Source organism: Squalius cephalus (assembly GCF_949319135.1).
Source record: "Squalius cephalus genome assembly, chromosome: 2".
NCBI classification, from domain to species: Eukaryota; Metazoa; Chordata; class Actinopteri; order Cypriniformes; family Leuciscidae; genus Squalius; species Squalius cephalus.
The window spans coordinates 64212530-64235399 of record NC_137123.1 but is presented as its reverse complement, the minus strand read 5'-3'; the positions used below and the strand labels follow the sequence as shown (position 1 = coordinate 64235399).

At 40.5% G+C, this 22870-nt stretch overlaps 2 protein-coding genes across 2 annotated transcripts in view; both read left to right on the top strand.

Moving 5' to 3' along the window:
* Window positions 1-10445, top strand: part of f7l (coagulation factor VII, like) — a 17940-nt gene extending 7495 nt beyond the window's left edge. Inside the window, exons 6-8 of the mRNA XM_079864045.1 lie at window positions 5076-5167; window positions 8745-8865; window positions 8997-10445. Of these exons, the coding sequence (XP_079720171.1) occupies window positions 5076-5167; window positions 8745-8865; window positions 8997-9544 (761 nt within the window). The 3' untranslated portion in view covers window positions 9545-10445. The remainder of the gene's footprint in view (window positions 1-5075; window positions 5168-8744; window positions 8866-8996) is intronic.
* A 1192-nt stretch (window positions 10446-11637) lies between these two features.
* f7 (coagulation factor VII) lies at window positions 11638-22862 on the top strand. The gene is made up of 8 exons (XM_079864044.1): window positions 11638-11810; window positions 11890-12053; window positions 12985-13009; window positions 13089-13205; window positions 16555-16695; window positions 20194-20318; window positions 20429-20549; window positions 22004-22862. The coding sequence occupies exons 1-8, from the start codon at window positions 11750-11752 to the stop codon at window positions 22561-22563; spliced, it is 1314 nt and encodes a 437-aa protein (XP_079720170.1). The 5' UTR covers window positions 11638-11749; the 3' UTR covers window positions 22564-22862.
* The last annotated feature ends 8 nt before the right edge of the window (window positions 22863-22870 follow it).

Genomic DNA, 22870 nt, shown 5'->3' with positions numbered 1-22870 from the left:
CTCCCAGCTCCACCTGCATGATTCAGGCATCTCATCACTATACTCCTCCTCCCAGCTCCACCTGCATGATTCTGGCATCTCGCCACTATACTCCTCCTCCCAGCTCCACCTGCATGATTCTGGCATCTCGCCACTATACTCCTCCTCCCAGCTCCACCTGCATGATTCTGGCATCTCGCCACTATACTCCTCCTCCCAGCTCCACCTGCATGATTCAGGCATCTCGCCACTATACTCCTCCTCCCAGCTCCACCTGCATGATTCTGGCATTTCGCCACTATACTCCTCCTCCCAGCTCCACCTGCATGATTCAGGCATCTCGCCACTATACTCCTCCTCCCAGCTCCACCTGCATGATTCTGGCATCTCGCCACTATACTCCTCCTCCCAGCTCCACCTGCATGATTCTGGCATCTCGCCACTATACTCCTCCTCCCAGCTCCACCTGCATGATTCAGGCATCTCGCCACTATACTCCTCCTCCCAGCTCCACCTGCATGATTCTGGCATCTCGCCACTATACTCCTCCTCCCAGCTCCACCTGCATGATTCTGGCATCTCGCCACTATACTCCTCCTCCCAGCTCCACCTGCATGATTCTGGCATCTCGCCACTATACTCCTCCTCCCAGCTCCACCTGCATGATTCAGGCATCTCGCCACTATACTCCTCCTCCCAGCTCCACCTGCATGATTCTGGCATTTCGCCACTATACTCCTCCTCCCAGCTCCACCTGCATGATTCAGGCATCTCGCCACTATACTCCTCCTCCCAGCTCCACCTGCATGATTCTGGCATCTCGCCACTATACTCCTCCTCCCAGCTCCACCTGCATGATTCAGGCATCTCGCCACTATACTCCTCCTCCCAGCTCCACCTGCATGATTCTGGCATCTCGCCACTATACTCCTCCTCCCAGCTCCACCTGCATGATTCTGGCATCTCGCCACTATACTCCTCCTCCCAGCTCCACCTGCATGATTCAGGCATCTCGCCACTATACTCCTCCTCCCAGCTCCACCTGCATGATTCTGGCATCTCGCCACTATACTCCTCCTCCCAGCTCCACCTGCATGATTCTGGCATCTCGCCACTATACTCCTCCTCCCCAGCTCCACCTGCATGATTCTGGCATCTCACCACTATACTCCTCCCAGCTCCACCTGCATGATTCAGGCATCTCGCCACTATACTCCTCCTCCCAGCTCCACCTGCATAATTCTGGCATCTCGCCACTATACTCCTTCTCCCCAGCTCCACCTGCATGATTCAGGCATCTCGCCACTATACTCCTCCCAGCTCCACCTGCATGATTCTGGCATCTCGCCACTATACTCCTCCTCCCAGCTCCACCTGCATGATTCAGGCATCTCGCCACTATACTCCTCCTCCCAGCTCCACCTGCATGATTCAGGCATCTCGCCACTGTACTCCTCCTCCCAGCTCCACCTGCATGATTCAGGCATCTCACCACTATACTCCTCCTCCCAGCTCCACCTGCATGATTCTGGCATCTCGCCACTATACTCCTCCTCCCAGCTCCACCTGCATGATTCAGGCATCTCGCCACTATACTCCTCCTCCCAGCTCCACCTGCATGATTCAGGCATCTCACCACTATACTCCTCCTCCCAGCTCCACCTGCATGATTCAGGCATCTCGCCACTATACTCCTCCTCCCAGCTCCACCTGCATGATTCAGGCATCTCGCCACTATACTCCTCCTCCCAGCTCCACCTGCATATTTCAGGCATCTCGCTACTATACTCCTCCTCCCAGCTCCACCTGCATGATTCAGGCATCTCGCCACTATACTCCTCCCAGCTCCACCTGCATGATTCAGGCATCTCGCCACTATACTCCTCCTCCCCAGCTCCACCTGCATGATTCAGGCATCTCGCCACTATACTCCTTCTCCCCAGCTCCACCTGCATGATTCAGGCATCTCGCCACTATACTCCTCCTCCCAGCTCCACCTGCATGATTCAGGCATCTCGCCACTATACTCCTTCTCCCCAGCTCCACCTGCATGATTCAGGCATCTCGCCACTATACTCCTCCCAGCTCCACCTGCATGATTCTGGCATCTCGCCACTATACTCCTCCTCCCAGCTCCACCTGCATGATTCAGGCATCTCGCCACTATACTCCTCCTCCCCAGCTCCACCTGCATGATTCTGGCATCTCGCCACTATACTCCTCCTCCCAGCTCCACCTGCATGATTCAGGCATCTCGCCACTATACTCCTCCTCCCAGCTCCACCTGCATGATTCAGGCATCTCGCCACTATACTCCTCCTCCCAGCTCCACCTGCATGATTCTGGCATCTCGCCACTATACTCCTCCTCCCAGCTCCACCTGCATGATTCAGGCATCTCGCCACTATACTCCTCCTCCCAGCTCAACCTGCATGATTCAGGCATCTCGCCACTATACTCCTCCTCCCAGCTCCACCTGCATGATTCAGGCATCTCGCCACTATACTCCTCCTCCCCAGCTCCACCTGCATGATTCTGGCATCTCGCCACTATACTCCTCCTCCCCAGCTCCACCTGCATGATTCTGGCATCTCGCCACTATACTCCTCCTCCCAGCTCCACCTGCATGATTCAGGCATCTCGCCACTATACTCCTCCTCCCAGCTCCACCTGCATGATTCAGGCATCTCGCCATTATACTCCTCCTCCCAGCTCCACCTGCATGATTCAGGCATCTCGCCACTATACTCCTCCTCCCCAGCTCCACCTGCATGATTCAGGCATCTCGCTACTATACTCCTCCTCCCCAGCTCCACCTGCATGATTCAGGCATCTCGCCACTATACTCCTCCTCCCAGCTCCACCTGCATGATTCAGGCATCTCGCCACTGTACTCCTCCTCCCAGCTCCACCTGCATGATTCTGGCATCTCGCCACTATACTCCTCCCAGCTCCACCTGCATGATTCTGGCATCTCGCCACTATACTCCTCCTCCCAGCTCCACCTGCATGATTCAGGCATCTCGCCACTATACTCCTCCTCCCAGCTCCACCTGCATGATTCAGGCATCTCACCACTATACTCCTCCTCACAGCTCCACCTGCATGATTCAGGCATCTCGCCACTATACTCCTCCTCCCAGCTCCACCTGCATGATTCAGGCATCTCGCCACTATACTCCTCCTCCCAGCTCCACCTGCATGATTCAGGCATCTCGCCACTGTACTCCTCCTCCCAGCTCCACCTGCATGATTCAGGCATCTCACCACTATACTCCTCCTCCCAGCTCCACCTGCATGATTCTGGCATCTCGCCACTATACTCCTCCTCCCAGCTCCACCTGCATGATTCAGGCATCTCGCCACTATACTCCTCCTCCCAGCTCCACCTGCATGATTCAGGCATCTCACCACTATACTCCTCCTCCCAGCTCCACCTGCATGATTCAGGCATCTCGCCACTATACTCCTCCTCCCAGCTCCACCTGCATGATTCAGGCATCTCGCCACTATACTCCTCCTCCCAGCTCCACCTGCATGATTCAGGCATCTCGCTACTATACTCCTCCTCCCAGCTCCACCTGCATGATTCAGGCATCTCGCCACTATACTCCTCCCAGCTCCACCTGCATGATTCAGGCATCTCGCCACTATACTCCTCCTCCCCAGCTCCACCTGCATGATTCAGGCATCTCGCCACTATACTCCTCCTCCCAGCTCCACCTGCATGATTCAGGCATCTCGCCACTATACTCCTCCTCCCAGCTCCACCTGCATGATTCAGGCATCTCGCCACTATACTCCTCCTCCCAGCTCCACCTGCATGATTCAGGCATCTCGCCACTATACTCCTCCTCCCAGCTCCACCTGCATGATTCAGGCATCTCGCCACTATACTCCTCCTCCCAGCTCCACCTGCATGATTCAGGCATCTCGCTACTATACTCCTCCTCCCAGCATTAGTAGCGCCACTGGGAGTGTGTGTCTGAGCTCGAGTTGAAGCCAAATACTCTTAACCTTATTAGCTTAAACATTATATGGGCAAAGGAACTCGTGAACTGAGCTTTAAATACGCTGTAAACTGCAGAACTAGCACAGTAGTAGGATATTTCCAACAGTCACTGTGTCCAAAATTTCATACACTCTTAAAATTTAAGGTTCTTTATTTGCATCAATGGTTCTATGAAGAATCTTTAACATCCACAGAATCTTTCCAATCCACTAAAGATTCCTTTTGGCACAAAAAGGTTTTAAGGTTTTTAAAATATTCTTAATACTAAGTAAAATGGCATTTACTCACCCTAATGTCGTTCGAAACCCGTAAGATTTTGTTCATCTTCGGAACACAGAGTTTTCTGTCTCTCCATTGACAGCTACACAACTACCACTTTCACGCTTCAAAAAGAGCATAAAGAGATTGTAAAACTAATTCATATGAATCGAGCAGTTTAGTCCAGATTTTCTGAAGAGACTCGATCGCTTTAATGATGAACAGATTGAATTTAGGCTTTTATGCACATTTAACATTGATCATTGAACATAAACAGAAGCTCAAACGCGCTGCGTAACACGAGAAGGAACCTCACTGGTTCTCGCACGTCAAGTGAACATGCTTGAGATTCCGTTTACCACAACTGATGTGCGAGTTGATGATCGTTTAAATGTGAATAAAAGCGATTGAGTCTCTTCAGAAAATCTGGACTAAACCGCTCGATTCATATGGATTAGTTTTACAATCTCTTTATGATCTTTCTGAAGTGTGAAAGTGGTAGTTGCCTAGCTGTCAATGGAGGGACAGAAAGCTCTCAGATTTCATTGAAAAGATCTTTATTTGTGTTCCGAAGATGAACAAAAATCTTACGGGTTTGAAACGACATGTGGAGTAAATGATGAAAGAATTTAAATTTAGTAGAAGTAGGTCATCCGGGTCTGTGAATCCAAACACACTACTCTTTTCCCGCCCACTATAATAGTAGGGAAGTAGGCGTATTCAGATGGGTCCAGTGCACTTCAATGCGCTGGAGAACAGTAAATACTCCTGTTTTGTGCAGTAAGGCCACAGTGTTGTCCACGTAATCCCATGTTGTGTTTCTCAGACGGGTTCCCATGTGGCCGTCTGGTGGAGAAGGGTGTGAGTCCCAGGATTGTGAAGGGGGACGTGTGTCCGAAAGGACAGTGTCCGTGGCAGGTGAGGATTCATGACTGAATCACATTATCCATGATCAGAAAATCCTTCTCTTTACACTCTTGAAAATAAAGGTGTTTTTTTGCAGTGACTGCAAAACATTTTAAGAACCTTTGAAATGGAAAGGAACCAAAAATGATTCAGACACAGATATATTTTGTGATATTGTTTCACTAGTGTGATCAGGACACTATAGTTCATTTCTGTACGTGAGGAGAGCAAAATAAAGTAAACTGTGACATATTACACCCAATAACTCTTCATACAGAGACTACCAGTAAAAGTTATAGAAATTTGGGACTAAACATTATTCAGACACTTTGACCTGATCATGTTTTGCTCAAAGTTATCTGACATTATCAAGATGAATTTGTTCAGACACAGTTTAACTTTGAGTTCTTCTCATATTTTATTACCATTTTCTAAAATTTAGCGAATAAACTGTGAAAATGTGAGAAATCTTGAAGGTTAAATTTAGATTTGACTGCATTTTTCTTTCTAACTAATCTATCTATCTTTCTTTATTTCTAACTAATCTATCTTTCTAACTAATCTATCTTTCTTTATTTCTTTCTAACTAATCTATCTTTCTAACTAATCTATCTTTCTTTCTAACTAATATATCTATCTTTCTTTCTTTCTAACTAATCTATCTATCTTTCTTTATTTCTAACTAATCTATCTTTCTAACTAATCTATCTTTCTTTCTTTCTTTCTAACTAATCTATCTTTCTAACTAATCTTTCTTTCTAACTAATATATCTATCTATCTTTCTTTCTAACAAATCGATCTTTCTTTCTTTCTTTCTTTCTAACTAATCTATCTTTCTAACTAATCTATCTTTCTTTCTTTCTAACTAATCTATCTTTCTTTCTTTCTAACTAATCTATCTTTCTTTCTAACTAATATATCTATCTTTCTTTCTTTCTAACTAATCTATCTATCTTTCTTTCTAACTAATCTATCTTTCTAACTAATCTATCTTTCTTTCTTTCTTTCTTTCTAACTAATCTATCTTTCTAACTAATCTATCTTTCTTTCTAACTAATCTATCTATCTTTCTTTCTAACTAATCTATCTTTCTTTCTAACTAATATATCTATCTTTCTTTCTTTCTAACTAATCTATCTTTCTAACTAATCTATCTTTCTTTCTTTCTTTCTAACTAATCTATCTTTCTAACTAATCTATCTTTCTTTCTAACTAATCTATCTCTTTCTTTCTAACTAATCTATCTTTCTTTCTTTCTAACTAATCTATCTTTCTTTCTAACTAATATATCTATCTTTCTTTCTTTCTAACTAATCTATCTATCTTTCTTTCTTTCTAACTAATCTATCTTTCTAACTAATCTATCTTTCTTTCTTTCTTTCTTTCTTTCTAACTAATCTATCTTTCTAACTAATCTATCTTTCTTTCTAACTAATCTATCTATCTTTCTTTCTTTCTAACTAATCTATCTATCTTTCTTTCTTTCTAACTAATCTATCTATCTTTCTTTCTAACTAATCTATTTTTCTAACTAATCTATCTTTCTTTCTTTCTTTCTAACTAATCTATCTTTCTAACTAATCTATCTTTCTTTCTTTCTAACTAATCTATCTTTCTAACTAATCTATCTTTCTTTCTAACTAATATATCTATCTTTCTTTCTTTCTAACTAATCTATCTATCTTTCTTTATTTCTAACTAATCTATCTTTCTAACTAATCTATCTTTCTTTCTTTCTTTCTAACTAATCTATCTTTCTAACTAATCTATCTTTCTTTCTAACTAATATATCTATCTATCTTTCTTTCTAACAAATCGATCTTTCTTTCTTTCTAACTAATCTATCTTTCTAACTAATCTATCTTTCTTTCTTTCTAACTAATCTATCTTTCTTTCTAACTAATATATCTATCTTTCTTTCTTTCTAACTAATCTATCTATCTTTCTTTCTTTCTAACTAATCTATCTTTCTAACTAATCTATCTTTCTTTCTTTCTTTCTAACTAATCTATCTTTCTAACTAATCTATCTTTCTAACTAATCTATCTTTCTTTCTAACTAATCTATCTATCTTTCTTTCTTTCTAACTAATCTATCTATCTTTCTTTCTTTCTAACTAATCTATTTTTCTAACTAATCTATCTATCTTTCTTTCTTTCTAACTAATCTATCTTTCTAACTAATCTATCTTTCTTTCTTTCTTTCTAACTAATCTATCTTTCTAACTAATCTATCTTTCTTTCTAACTAATATATCTATTTTTCTTTCTTTCTAACTAATCTATCTATCTTTCTTTATTTCTAACTAATCTATCTTTCTAACTAATCTATCTTTCTTTCTTTCTTTCTAACTAATCTATCTTTCTTTCTAACTAATATATCTATCTATCTTTCTTTCTAACAAATCGATCTTTCTTTCTTTCTTTCTTTCTAACTAATCTATCTTTCTAACTAATCTATCTTTCTTTCTTTCTTTCTAACTAATCTATCTTTCTAACTAATCTATCTTTCTTTCTAACTAATATATCTATCTATCTTTCTTTCTAACAAATCAATCTTTCTTTCTTTCTTTCTTTCTAACTAATCTATCTTTCTAACTAATCTATCTTTCTTTCTTTCTAACTAATCTATCTTTCTAACTAATCTATCTTTCTAACTAATCTATCTTTCTTTCTTTCTTTCTAACTAATCTATCTTTCTTTCTAACTAATATATCTATCTATCTTTCTTTCTAACAAATCGATCTTTCTTTCTTTCTTTCTTTCTTTCTTTCTAACTAATCTATCTTTCTAACTAATCTATCTTTCTTTCTTTCTTTCTAACTAATCTATCTTTCTAACTAATCTATCTTTCTTTCTAACTAATATATCTATCTATCTTTCTTTCTAACAAATCGATCTTTCTTTCTTTCTTTCTAACTAATCTATCTTTCTTTCTTTCTAACTAATCTATCTTTCTAACTAATCTATCTTTCTTTCTTTCTTTCTAACTAATCTATCTTTCTAACTAATCTATCTTTCTTTCTTTCTTTCTAACTAATCTATCTTTCTAACTAATCTATCTTTCTTTCTAACTAATATATCTATCTTTCTTTCTTTCTAACTAATCTATCTATCTTTCTTTATTTCTAACTAATCTATCTTTCTAACTAATTTATCTTTCTTTCTTTCTTTCTAACTAATCTATCTTTCTAACTAATCTATCTTTCTTTCTAACTAATATATCTATCTATCTTTCTTTCTAACTAATCTATCTTTCTTTCTTTCTTTCTAACTAATCTATCTTTCTAACTAATCTATCTTTCTTTCTAACTAATATATCTATCTATCTTTCTTTCTAACAAATCGATCTTTCTTTCTTTCTTTCTTTCTTTCTAACTAATCTATCTTTCTAACTAATCTATCTTTCTTTCTTTCTTTCTAACTAATCTATCTTTCTAACTAATCTATCTTTCTTTCTAACTAATATATCTATCTTTCTTTATTTCTAACTAATCTATCTTTCTTTATTTCTAACTAATCTATCTATCTTTATTTCTAACTAATATTTCTTTCTTTCTTTCTTTCTAATGTGTGCATGTTCTCCACAGGCTTCGCTACAGCTCTCCGGAGTGTTTAAATGCGGTGGTGTTCTTCTAAATCCCCAGTGGATTCTCACTGCGGCTCATTGTGTCTGGAATAAGGATCCAGCCATCTTACAAGTGACAGTCGGTAAGAAGTTACTTAAGTGGGGTTTGTTAAGTGTAACTCTAATAAAGATCATACATGCAAGGAGTTTTGGTACTGTTGATGTTCCTCTTCTCAGATCTCATCTTTCGGTGTTCTTTTGTCTCCTCCTGTAGGCGAACACATCCTCGATAAAGACGAAGGAACCGAACAGGCGAGGAAAGTGTCTAAAGTGTTGGTCCACCCGTGGTATAACCACTCCAGCGCCGACAGCGATATCGCTCTGCTACGTCTCGTCAGCCCCGTCAAGCTCGACCGCTACGCCGTGCCGATCTGCCTTCCTCCCGCCAACGGCACGTTCGTTCGCACGCTAGCATCGGTGCGCATGTCGACGGTGAGCGGCTGGGGTCGCCTGACCCAGTCGGGCCCGGTGTCTGTGGTTCTGCAGAGGCTGGAGGTGCCGAAGGTCTCGCTGGACGAGTGTCGGGCTCAGTCGGGCCTGAAGGTGAGCAGGAACATGCTGTGCGCCGGGTACCGCGAGGGCGGCCGAGACTCCTGTCAGGGGGACAGCGGCGGCCCGCTAGTCACACGCTACCGGAACACATGGTTTCTGACTGGGATCGTGAGCTGGGGGAAAGGCTGCGCAGATGTCGGCGTGTACGGGATCTACACGCGGGTGTCCGTCTTCGTGGAGTGGATTGTGAAGACTGTGGCCAGTGCATAAATGTACAAGAGTTTCTGAATGTTAATCTTCCCTCGCACTTTGTAACACGGCTTTCCCTCGCGGGTCAAAATGACTCGAAGCCCTGAAATTATACTCCTTTTTTTTTTCAAAACGCTTATTCTATTTCATTTTGATAATATTTTTTCTATTTTTTAATTGCAATTTGTTCTTTTTTATCTTATTTACATTTAAGTTACTAGATTTGATCTACAAATAATAAATAAATAGTAATTTGAGCACATTCCTCACATTCTTTCAACTTAAATTCAAAATAACTCACAATTTCATGCAGAACCCTTTTAATTCAGCTCAGAATATCTTACACTGATTGTCTTTACCGACCTCTTGTGGGGGAAAAATATATATAACATGATATAACACAAGAGTTTCTGAATGTTATTTAAAGCTACACTGTGTAATTTTTTAAAGTTGATTCTTAGCAAAAAACACTTTGTTCTTTCAAAATGATATGTGCTCATTCATGTGTAATTACTTCCACCAACTAATCAAGTATTCTCGTAAGCGTAGAATCTGCCATTTAGAATACATACGAGCGAGTCACTCAAATGGCGGCATTCGTGTTGCGCCTCCATCTTGAAAATACATTAGCCAAAGAGGGACATACCTGGAAATTCAAGCTTCGCCTTTCGCGCTTTTACACTCAGTGTCGCCGTGAGGAATGCGCGGGGAGATTACTCACGACTGGAATAATACGGCCACTGTAGGAGTTAAAACGCCCTCGGAATGGGAGGGGCTAGAGAGTAATATTCAGTGGTAGTCATATACAATTTCACCACTAGATGGGAGAAAATCTCACACAGTGTGGCTTTAAGGTAAAGTGTGTCTTCAGGTTTTATGTTCAGTCACTTGCACACTGAGTCCGAAATTCTCGTCCGAAATTTTCGCAAGTTAAAAATGTTGTGTCAATCACGTTTACACACTGCCTCTAAAACTTTCGTCCGTCGTATAAAAATTCGGATCAGGTTCGATTTCCTGTGTTTTTCGCGTTCGTAGCATTAGCAAACATCTTGAGAGGTGTTTGACAGAGCCGCCGAATGACGAATACGAAAAAACGCATGTGAAAATTTCGGACTCGGTGTGCAAGGACCTTAAGTCAGTCAATAGCTGTGTTTCCATGTGGATTTTGGAATATCTCATGTAAAATTGTTGGATGGAAACGCCAAGATGCACACGAATTCTAAAAATACGCAAGAAAATGTGTGTGCTCAATTGAGTCAGATGATTATTTTATCCGATAAGAAGTCATAAACTATGATGGAAACACATTTACTGAATAAATCCCTCAATAACCTCATGTGACTTTGGCTCAGCACAGGCTGTGATTGGATAACTGGAGTAACCAGTGGACCAATGGCGTCGCAGCGTCTCTAATGCTGGTTTGGTGTTTCTGAAAGTGTGTGATCAGAATGATTTGGGTTAATTCCCTCCAGAAGCGTCTCACACACACGAGTGTGTGTTCCCGAACACCAGCATCCGAACGCTAGAGAACATGACAGCGTTTACTGTGTTTCGTCTGACGCTCGAGACACACTCGTTTATGATGGAGGGAGAAAGAGAAAGATTGCAGAAACTTACAGTTTTATTGCTGATATTTTGTGCCAGGAAGTGACGATTTTGTTCTCTTGAACACGTGATGTAAACACTGCTTATATATTAGCTGCAAATGTTTTAGTCGAGTCTCCTTCATTTATACAGCGCTTTAACAATATGGATTGTTTCACAGCAGCTTTACAGTGATAACAGGAGATTACAGTAACAGAGATGGTTTAGGCTTTACTTTATGCCATATTCCAAGTTAAATGGGTAATTTTGGACGGACTTCCTGAAGAGTGACACTTTCGTCTGACTCGTTTCATGAGTTTGGGCCGAGACTCACGATGTTTAGCATCGGGAAGGAAACATTGGGGACTGGATCATCTACTTTTGCAATAAAAAAAAATGACACACTTCACCTTTAAGGACACATGCAAGTGAGAATATATAACAAACACTGGCAGAACATGTTTAAAATTTGTATTATGTATCAAAAATAAAACTTTTTTTTTAAATGTTGTCCTTCGTCTTGTCTCTTTGTGTGTGTGTGTGTGTGTGAGTGAGGGAGTGTTTTCAGCTCGAGGGCTAGAGAGTATTTAGACTTCAGACCTTTGAACCTCCAGCACAAGACAAACTGAAGCGCTGGTCAACATGCGTCTCCTGGCAGGGTTTCACGTCCTCTTCAGTCTTTGCTGTGTTCATTCGGCTACAGGTACGGTAAATACACCAACTGTACACCCAGGTGCAGTAGTGTTTATCATGAGAGTGTTGTTGTGTACGTGTGTGTTCAGTGTTCACGGGACGGGACGGGGCTCACGAGGTTCTGACCCGGAGCAAGCGAGCGAACTCGGGCTGGTTCGAGGAGATGAAGATGGGTAATCTGGAGAGGGAGTGTCTGGAGGAGAAGTGTTCTTACGAGGAGGCGAGAGAGGTGTTCGAGCACACCGAGGCCACGGTCAGGGTTACATCACACGTTCACTGACTGAACGCACTGATCTTGATGCATGTCGTCTAGAAAACTAGTGGAACTTACTCTTAAACTGCTTTTCCCAACCTGAAGGACTGTAGTTGTATATTTTATTAGTGTAAAGCCACATTACACTGAAAAGGCGTTTCTGAAGTGGCATTTAGGTGTCTTACCCACACAACCCTCATCCTTCCCTCGGGTCATTTTAGAAATTAAAAAAATTTAGTGTTCATCAGAGGGGTCCAAGACCACAGGACTTCTGTCGCACTTGACCCACGAATACACACAAAAAAAGTTTTGTGGTTGAAATTTTAAAAAGTAACAAATTGGGTCAATTTGACCCTCTTAGGAATGAATGGATTGCGGGGAATGCTTCAGTTCACATAGAAAAACCTAAAAATGCTCAAAATTCAAACTAAAAATGCAAAAACTTTGCCAAAAAATGGCTTTAGGACCCAGAGGAACAGCTCATTTACTCCATATAGAGATATAAGCCCATCTAGAGTCATGAAATATCATATTATATTATTTTATTTTTCCACAAGAGGTCAAAGACACACAATGTAAGATATTTTGAGCTGAATTAAAAGAGTTATGCATGAAATTGTGAGTTATTTTGAATTTAAGAATGTGCTTAAATTACTATTTATTTATTATTTATTGATCAAATCTAGTAATTTAAAGGTAAATAAAAAAAAAATTAAAAAAAAATTGCATTAAAAATAGAATCTTAGGGCTTCAGGTCATTTTGACCCACGAAGGAAAGATGTGTTCCGCAGTGCGAGGGAAGGATGCGAGTTAAACTGCTGATGTATACTCTGATACTCGTGTCAGGACAGGCATCATGTAGTCTGGCTGTTATGTGGCATGCGTCTGAAATATGAGTAAAGATGCCTATCTAACTAATGTCTCCACACAGAATGAGTTCTGGACGATCTACGACGGTGAGTTTTAAAGATATGTGACTTTTTGCTAAATGACATTTTCTGTGTAATTAAGATGCATCTTCATGTTGGTCTGCAGTGAAAGATCACTGCGCATCGAACCCGTGTGAGAACAACGGGCTGTGCACGAGCCAGAACGCAGAATCCTTCACGTGTCTGTGTGCGCCGAGCTTCAGCGGACGCCTCTGTGAGCGCGGTGAGAGACTCAACACTGTAGCGGCTCACTTTACCCTCATCAACACTGTAGCGGCTCTCTTTACCCTCATCAACACTGTAGCGGCTCTCTTTACCCTCATCAACACTGTAGCGGCTCACTTTACCCTCATCAACACTGTAGCGGCTCTCTTTACCCTCATCAACACTGTAGCGGCTCACTTTACCCTCATCAACACTGTAGCGGCTCACTTTACCCTCATCAACACTGTAGCGGCTCTCTTTACCCTCATCAACACTGTAGCGGCTCACTTTACCCTCATCAACACTGTAGCGGCTCTCTTTACCCTCATCAACACTGTAGCGGCTCACTTTACCCCGATGGTCCTGTAACACAACTCACTTCATCAACACTGTAGCGGCTCACTTTACCCTCATCAACACTGTAGCGGCTCTCTTTACCCTCATCAACACTGTAGCGGCTCACTTTACCCTCATCAACACTGTAGCGGCTCTCTTTACCCTCATCAACACTGTAGCGGCTCACTTTACCCTCATCAACACTGTAGCGGCTCACTTTACCCTCATCAACACTGTAGCGGCTCTCTTTACCCTCATCAACACTGTAGCGGCTCACTTTACCCTCATCAACACTGTAGCGGCTCTCTTTACCCTCATCAACACTGTAGCGGCTCACTTTACCCCGATGGTCCTGTAACACAACTCACTTCATCAACACTGTAGCGGCTCACTTTACCCTCATCAACACTGTAGCGGCTCTCTTTACCCTCATCAACACTGTAGCGGCTCACTTTACCCCGATGGTCCTGTAACACAACTCACTTCATCAACACTGTAGCGGCTCACTTTACCCTCATCAACACTGTAGCGGCTCTCTTTACCCTCATCAACACTGTAGCGGCTCACTTTACCCCGATGGTCCTGTAACACAACTCACTTCATCAACACTGTAGCGGCTCACTTTACCCTCATCAACACTGTAGCGGCTCACTTTACCCTCATCAACACTGTAGCGGCTCACTTTACCCCGATGGTCCTGTAACACAACTCACTTCATCAACACTGTAGCGGCTCACTTTACCCTCATCAACACTGTAGTGGCTCAATTTACCCTGATGGTCCTGTAACACATTCTGATGACTATAAGTAACATTGGACCTACAGTACATGTCTACTAACTCTCATTAGAGTATTAGTAGAGTACTAGTAGAGTATCATTAGAGTATTAGTAGAGTATTAGTAGAGTATCATTAGAGTATTAGTAGAGTATTAGTAGCGTATTAGTAGAGTATCATTAGAGTATTAGTAGAGTATTAGTAGAGTATCATTAGAGTATTAGTAGAGTATTAGTAGAGTATCATTAGAGTATTAGTAGAGTATTAGTAGCGTATTAGTAGAGTATCATTAGAGTATTAGTAGAGTATTAGTAGAGTATCATTAGAGTATTAGTAGAGTATCAGTAGAGTATTAGTAGAGTATTAGTAGAGTATCATTAGAGTATTAGTAGAGTATTAGTAGAGTATCATTAGAGTATTAGTAGAGTATCATTAGAGTATTAGTAGAGTATCAGTAGAGTATTAGTAGAGTATCATTAGAGTATTAGTAGAGTATTAGTAGAGTATCATTAGAGTATTAGTAGAGTATCAGTAGAGTATTAGTAGAGTATTAGTAGAGTATCATTAGAGTATTAGTAGAGTATTAGTAGAGTATCATTAGAGTATTAGTAGAGTATCATTAGAGTATTAGTAGAGTATTAGTAGAGTATCATTAGAGTATTAGTAGAGTATTAGTAGAGTATTAATAGACTGGTAGGGTTAGAATAAGTTGACATGTAGTTTCAAAGTTACTTATAATCAGTTGAATGTCTATTGTGGAGCATCACAATAAAGAGTTAGCAGATATTAAGCAGACAGTTTACTAATACTCTAATAATACTCTAATGAGAGTTAGTTTACATGTAGTTACTTAAAGTCAACAGCACGTTCAAAAGGGACCATCAAAATAAAGTGTTACCAATTAACTTCTGAGCAATTCATGAAAAATATAAGCAATTTCTGTGCAATTTATGAAAAACTGTGCAACTTCTGTGCAAAGATACTGAAAAAAAAAAGATCTAATAAGATAGACTGTAGGTTACAGATTGAGACCAGATGGGATCCATTCATTATATAATTATTATTTTTATTTTTTTTAATTGTGCAGTCAACACTACAAATCAAAAATGGAGAAAATGGAGCGAGACCAAATGATGTCAAAATTTTGTCGAACATTCCGCTTTTAATGGGAAGCCACACTATAACAGGGTTAAGGGACATTATTTTTTTGTCATTAAAATGTTATTTAGTAATCAAATCTATGTTAAACAGACGCAAGTTCAACCGTTGTATAATTTTGATTGCCAAAAATGCTGGAAAAATGATGTTCTTCCTCAGTGTTTCTGACTTGTTTTCCAGCACAAATATCTAAACATTCTTAAATCAAGATACATTTACTGGAGAAACACAATGACTGAAGATATTAAAGTGAGTTTTTGCTTAAAACAAGAACAAAGATCTGCTAATGGGGTCAGAACAATAAACTTCATTCAAAGGGAAAACAAGATTTTTCTGTCTCCATTGGCAGATATTTGTTCTTGTTTTAAACTCAAGATTTTGATAATTTTTTCAGAAAATACTTCATATCTAGATAAGGGTTAGGACTGAGGAAGAAAACCAGCTTTTGCAAGTTTGTTTAAATTGGTTACATATTATACTATGTTAATTTTGCAGAATATAATCGTTATCAACCATATGTCATTACATTAGATGTGGTTGATAAATGATTATATTCTGCAAAATTAACATAGTATAATATGTAACCAGTTTAAACACAAACTTCAAAATTTATTTGTGCTTCAAAAACTCTGTTTAGTGTCTACTAGTGTTGTGGTTAATTCTTTTCAGGGGAATGACTTCAAAGATATTTGACATCAGAAAAAATTAGACTTTATTAACAAAACAAAGCCGAGTGCCCCTCTGCAGAAAGACCCTCCAGAAAGACCCTCAAGCAAACATATATACCTACATCCTTCTCCCAAATATGGTAATGCATTCTATAGATTATTTTGAGAAATAGTTTGTACCATGTGACTTTACTGAAATAGAATTTTCTGCTGTAACAACACAGCTCTCAGGTTCCAAAGTCAGCCAAAGTCACCCACAGACAAGGAAATAATAGTGTACAAAAAACAGTTAAATTACTTATTTTCTAAATAATAAAATCTTCAACACTAGACACAGAGAAGTGAAGCTTTTCTGAAGAGAATGTGGCGTCCAGGAGAGTACAAACGTCCTTGAAGTGAAAGAACAAACTAATTCCTGATTCCTCCTCAGAGATTCGAGGTATTCCTGACTCCTGTCTGCATGAGAACGGTCAGTGCGAACACTTCTGCGTGGAGGAGGACGGGCAGCGCAACTGTTCCTGTGCCGACGGGTACTTCTTAGGGTCGGATGGCCAGAACTGCCTGACACACGGTGAGAATATCACAGACTCGCGGATCAAGCCGAGCGCTACACTTGATCTTGTTCCAGCTTCCCTTTCATGCCGAGTGGTTCAATATAGCAAACACTGTACAGACATGTGTAAAGGGATAGATCACCCAGAAATGAAAATTAGCCCATGATTTACTCACCCTCAAGTCATCCCAGGTGTATATGACATTCTTCTTTCAGATGAACACAATCAGAGTTATATTAAAAAATATTCTGGCTCTTCTAAGCTTTATCATGGACAGATGCACTTTTATGATGGACAGATGCACTTTTATGATGATAGATGCACTTTTATGATGGATAGATGCACTTTTATGATGGATAGATGCACTTTTATGATGGACAGATGCACTTTTATGATGGACAGATGCACTATTATCATGGATAGATGCACTTTTATGATGGAAAGATGCACTTTTATCATGGATAGATGCACTTTTATGATGGACAGATGCACTTTTATGATGGACAGATGCACTTTTATGATGGATAGATGCACTTTTATCATGGATAGATGCACTTTTATGATGGACAGATGCACTTTTATGATGGCTAGATGCACTTTTATGATGGACAGATGCACTTTTATGATGGATAGATGCACTTTTATGATGGACAGATGCACTTTTATGATGGATAGATGCACTTTTATGATGGACAGATGCACTTTTATGATGGACAGATGCACTTTTATGATGGACAGATGCACTTTTATGATGGACAGATGCACTTTTATCATGGATAGATGCACTTTTATGATGGATAGATGCACTTTATGATGGATTGATGCACTTTTATGATGGATAGATGCACTTTTATGATGGATAGATGCACTTTTATGATGGACAGATGCACTTTTATGATGGACAGATGCACTTTTATCATGGACAGATGCACTTTTATGATGGACAGATGCACTTTTATCATGGACAGATGCACTTTTATCATGGACAGATGCACTTTTATCATGGACAGATGCACTTTTATCATGGACAGATGCACTTTTATCATGGACAGATGCACTTTTATGATGGACAGATGCACTTTTATCATGGACAGATGCACTTTTATGATGGATAGATGCACTTTTATGATGGACAGATGCACTTTTATGATGGACAGATGCACTTTTATGATGGACAGATGCACTTTTATGATGGACAGATGCACTTTTATCATGGACAGATGCACTTTTATGATGGACAGATGCACTTTTATCATGGACAGATGCACTTTTATCATGGACAGATGCACTTTTATGATGGACAGATGCACTTTTATGATGGATAGATGCACTTTTATGATGGACAGATGCACTTTTATGAGGATAGATGCACTTTTATGATGGACAGATGCACTTTTATGATGGACAGATGCACTTTTATCATGGACAGATGCACTTTTATGAGGATAGATGCACTTTTATCATGGACAGATGCACTTTTATGAGGATAGATGCACTTTTATGATGGACAGATGCACTTTTATCATGGATAGATGCACTTTTATGATGGATAGATGCACTTTTATGATGGACAGATGCACTTTTATCATGGATAGATGCACTTTTATGATGGATAGATGCACTTTTATGATGGATAGATGCACTTTTATGATGGACAGATGCACTTTTATGATGGACAGATGCACTATTATCATGGATAGATGCACTTTTATGATGATAGATGCACTTTTATGATGGATAGATGCACTTTTATGATGGACAGATGCACTTTTATGATGGACAGATGCACTATTATCATGGATAGATGCACTTTTATGATGATAGATGCACTTTTATGATGGATAGATGCACTTTTATGATGGATAGATGCACTTTTATGATGGACAGATGCACTTTTATGATGGACAGATGCACTATTATCATGGATAGATGCACTTTTATGATGGATAGATGCACTTTTATGATGGATAGATGCACTTTTATGATGGACAGATGCACTTTTATGATGGACAGATGCACTTTTATCATGGATAGATGCACTTTTATGATGGATAGATGCACTTTTATGATGGACAGATGCACTTTTATCATGGATAGATGCACTTTTATGATGGATAGATGCACTTTATGATGGATTGATGCACTTTTATGATGGATAGATGCACTTTTATGATGGACAGATGCACTTTTATGATGGACAGATGCACTTTTATCATGGATAGATGCACTTTTATGATGGACAGATGCACTTTTATGATGGATAGATGCACTTTTATCATGGACAGATGCACTTTTATGATGGATAGATGCACTTTTATCATGGATAGATGCACTTTTATCATGGATAGATGCACTTTTATGATGGATAGATGCACTTTTATGATGGATAGATGCACTTTTATGATGGACAGATGCACTTTTATGATGGATAGATGCACTTTTATCATGGATAGATGCACTTTTATGATGGACAGATGCACTTTTATGATGGACAGATGCACTTTTATGATGGATAGATGCACTTTTATCATGGATAGATGCACTTTTATGATGGACAGATGCACTTTTATGATGGCTAGATGCACTTTTATGATGGACAGATGCACTTTTATGATGGCTAGATGCACTTTTATGATGGACAGATGCACTTTTATGATGGATAGATGCACTTTTATGATGGATAGATGCACTTTTATGATGGACAGATGCACTTTTATGATGGACAGATGCACTTTTATGATGGATAGATGCACTTTTATGATGGACAGATGCACTTTTATGATGGACAGATGCACTTTTATCATGGATAGATGCACTTTTATGATGGATAGATGCACTTTATGATGGATTGATGCACTTTTATGATGGATAGATGCACTTTTATGATGGATAGATGCACTTTTATGATGGACAGATGTACTTTTATGATGGACAGATGCACTTTTATGATGGACAGATGCACTTTTATCATGGATAGATGCACTTTTATGATGGACAGATGCACTTTTATGATGGATAGATGCACTTTTATGATGGACAGATGCACTTTTATGATGGATAGATGCACTTTTATGATGGACAGATGCACTTTTATGATGGATAGATGCACTTTTATGATGGACAGATGCACTTTTATGATGGATAGATGCACTTTTATGATGGATAGATGCACTTTTATGATGGACAGATGCACTTTTATGATGGACAGATGCACTTTTATGATGGATAGATGCACTTTTATGATGGACAGATGCACTTTTATGATGGATAGATGCACTTTTATGGACAGAAATGGCCATTCACTGCCATTATAAAGCTTGGAAGAGCCAGGACATTTATTAATATAACTCCGATTATATTCGTCTGAAAGAAGAATGTCATATACACCTAGGATGACATGAGGGTGAGTAAATCATGGGGTAATTTTCATTTTTGGGTGAACTATCCCTTTAATTACACAGAAAACGGTCTAATTCGTTTAGAATTAAACCATTATAACTGTCCGTGTGTTACAGAGGCTTTTCCGTGTGGGAAGGTTCCACTTCTTTGGGGGGGAGGTTCTGCTACGAACCTTCAGGCGGATCTGAGGTCTCGAATCGTTGGTGGAGCCGAATGTCCTAAAGGTCACTGTCCGTGGCAGGTAGCAGAGGTCACGTCACAGAACACACATGTCGATGTGTCATTACCGTCAAACACCTGTGTGTGTGTGTGTGTGTGTGTGTGTGTGTGTGTGTGTGTGTGTGTGGACAGGTGCTGCTGAAGTACGGCGAGAAGGGCTTCTGTGGAGGTGTGATCTATAAACCCACCTGGATCCTCACAGCCGCACACTGTTTAGAGAAACTCCATGTCAAGTTTCTCAAGATAGTCGCAGGTACAGTCGCTCTCAGAGCAGAATTATTACACACACTCTTCTGATTGGCTGTGATTTTAGATTGATTTGGTTACGATTGCAGTGCACCAGCCGAGAGACTCCGCCCACATGCTTTTCTGATTTGATTTTGTCTTGTCTGAATAGGTAAACAGTAAACAGTCAGGACAAAAACAGTCAAAATATTGCAGCCTAACAAACCCGTAGCTGAAAATTATGTCATTTGTATTAATTAAACAACAATTTTATCAAGAAGAGAAAATCACAACAATTTAAGTAATTGTCAAAGGGTTAGTTCACCCAAAAATGAAAATTCTGTCATTAGTTCTCATGTCTCATGTCTCCATTAAAAGTCTATTCACCCAAAACTCTGACGAAGATCTAAGAAAATCTTCCTTAGTGTTTCAAAGATGAACGAAAGTCAACATGAGAGTGAGTAACTGATGACAGAATTCTTCTAACTATTTTAACAACAGAAAAGAGCCTGAGAAAGTTTTAATGTGTTTGTTAAAGGGGTGATTGATTATGATTACACTTTTCTAACTTTAGTTAGTGTGTAATGTTGCTGTCTGAGCATAAACAACATCTGCAAAGTTACAACGCTCAAAGTTCAGAGCAAAGGGAGATATTTGCTTTTACAGAAATCACTTTATAAGGACTACAACAAACGGCTGGTAGAGACTACAATGAGCTTCCTCCCGGGTTTAAAAATGTAAAAATCTAAAATTTACATAAACCCCGTGTGTGAGGGAATAGGAGCTACTAACACATGAGCTCATTTGCATTTAAAGGTGACATATTATGCCTCTTTTCACAAGATGTAATATAGATCTCTGGTGTCCCCAGAATGTGTGTGTGAAATATCAGCTCAGAATACCAGATCATTTATTATAGCTGGTCAAATTTGCCCCTTTTTGTGTGTGAGCAAAAACACGCCGTTTCTGTGTGTGTCCCTTTAAATGCAAATGAGCTGCTGCCCCGCCTCCGTTCAGAAGAGGGCGGAGTCTTTACACGAGCTTCAGAAACTCCGGCAATAACAGAACAGGCCAATCTCACTCATCCAGAATCCCAGAATAACCAGTAGTGAGTGCAGCCTTACGGAGAGACTCAGGAAGAGTTTCACTTTTAGACGTTTCTGAATGTTAGTGGAGACATTTACTGTAGACACACACACACACACACACACACACACACAAGCTCTTGAAGCTCCGCCCTCTGTGCCGGGAGCAGCAGCTTATTTGCATTTAAAGGAACACACAAAAATGGCGTGTTTTTGCTCACCCTCAAAAAGTGACCATTTTAACATGCTATAAAAAATATCTGTGGTGTACTGTGAGCTAAAACTTCACACACACACTCATCAGACACTTATTTTACATTTTGTGAAAAGGGCATTATAGGACCCCTTTAAGATTGTTAATGACTAATTATTGTTGTTCTGTCGCCCTGTGACTCAGGTGAGCACGACATCGAGGTGGACGAAGGCACAGAACAGGTGATCCAGGTGGCGGAGATGCTAATGCACCCCGGCTATATGCCGGAGACCGCAGACAGTGACATCGCCCTGCTGCGTCTGAGCAGACCCGTCGTCTACGGCACGTACGCCGTGCCCGTGTGCCTGCCGGTGCGCGACATGGCGGAGCGCGTGCTGTGGGCCGTCAGCAAGCACACGGTGAGCGGGTGGGGCAAACGCAGCGAGGACGGACCCACCTCACGTTTACTGCGCCGGCTCCAGGTGCCGCGCATTCGCACGCAGGAGTGTGTGGAGAACAGCGAAGTCTCGATCACTGATAACATGTTCTGCGCCGGTTACATCGAGGGAAAGCAGGACTCGTGTAAAGGCGACAGCGGCGGCCCGCTAGTGACCCGCTACAGAAACACCACGTTCCTGCTGGGAATCGTGAGCTGGGGGAAAGGCTGCGCTCGACCCGGATCCTACGGCATCTACACGCGCGTCTCCAACTACCTGCAGTGGATCCACGAACATACGGCGAATTCTACTCAAGTGAAGCATTAAAGCGTCTGAATTTGAGCGCTGCTCTATTTATGTCTGATTTCTTCATTGTTTGACATTTTTATCTTCCCAATGCTTTGGCCTTCATTACCTCATTCAAAAATAAACAATTCAGTAGAATGAAGATTATCTGTGTTTATTTGGTTTATATGCATGTGTATAAATGCGTGTGTGTGCAAATTTTCAGTCGTTCCAATGGGAATCCAGACGATTGTGAGTTTCTCTTGAGTATATATTCACCATATACTTTGTATGTTGTTGTTCCAGGGAGACGGTGCAGAATTAAAAACCGTTTAACGAGTATCGCCAT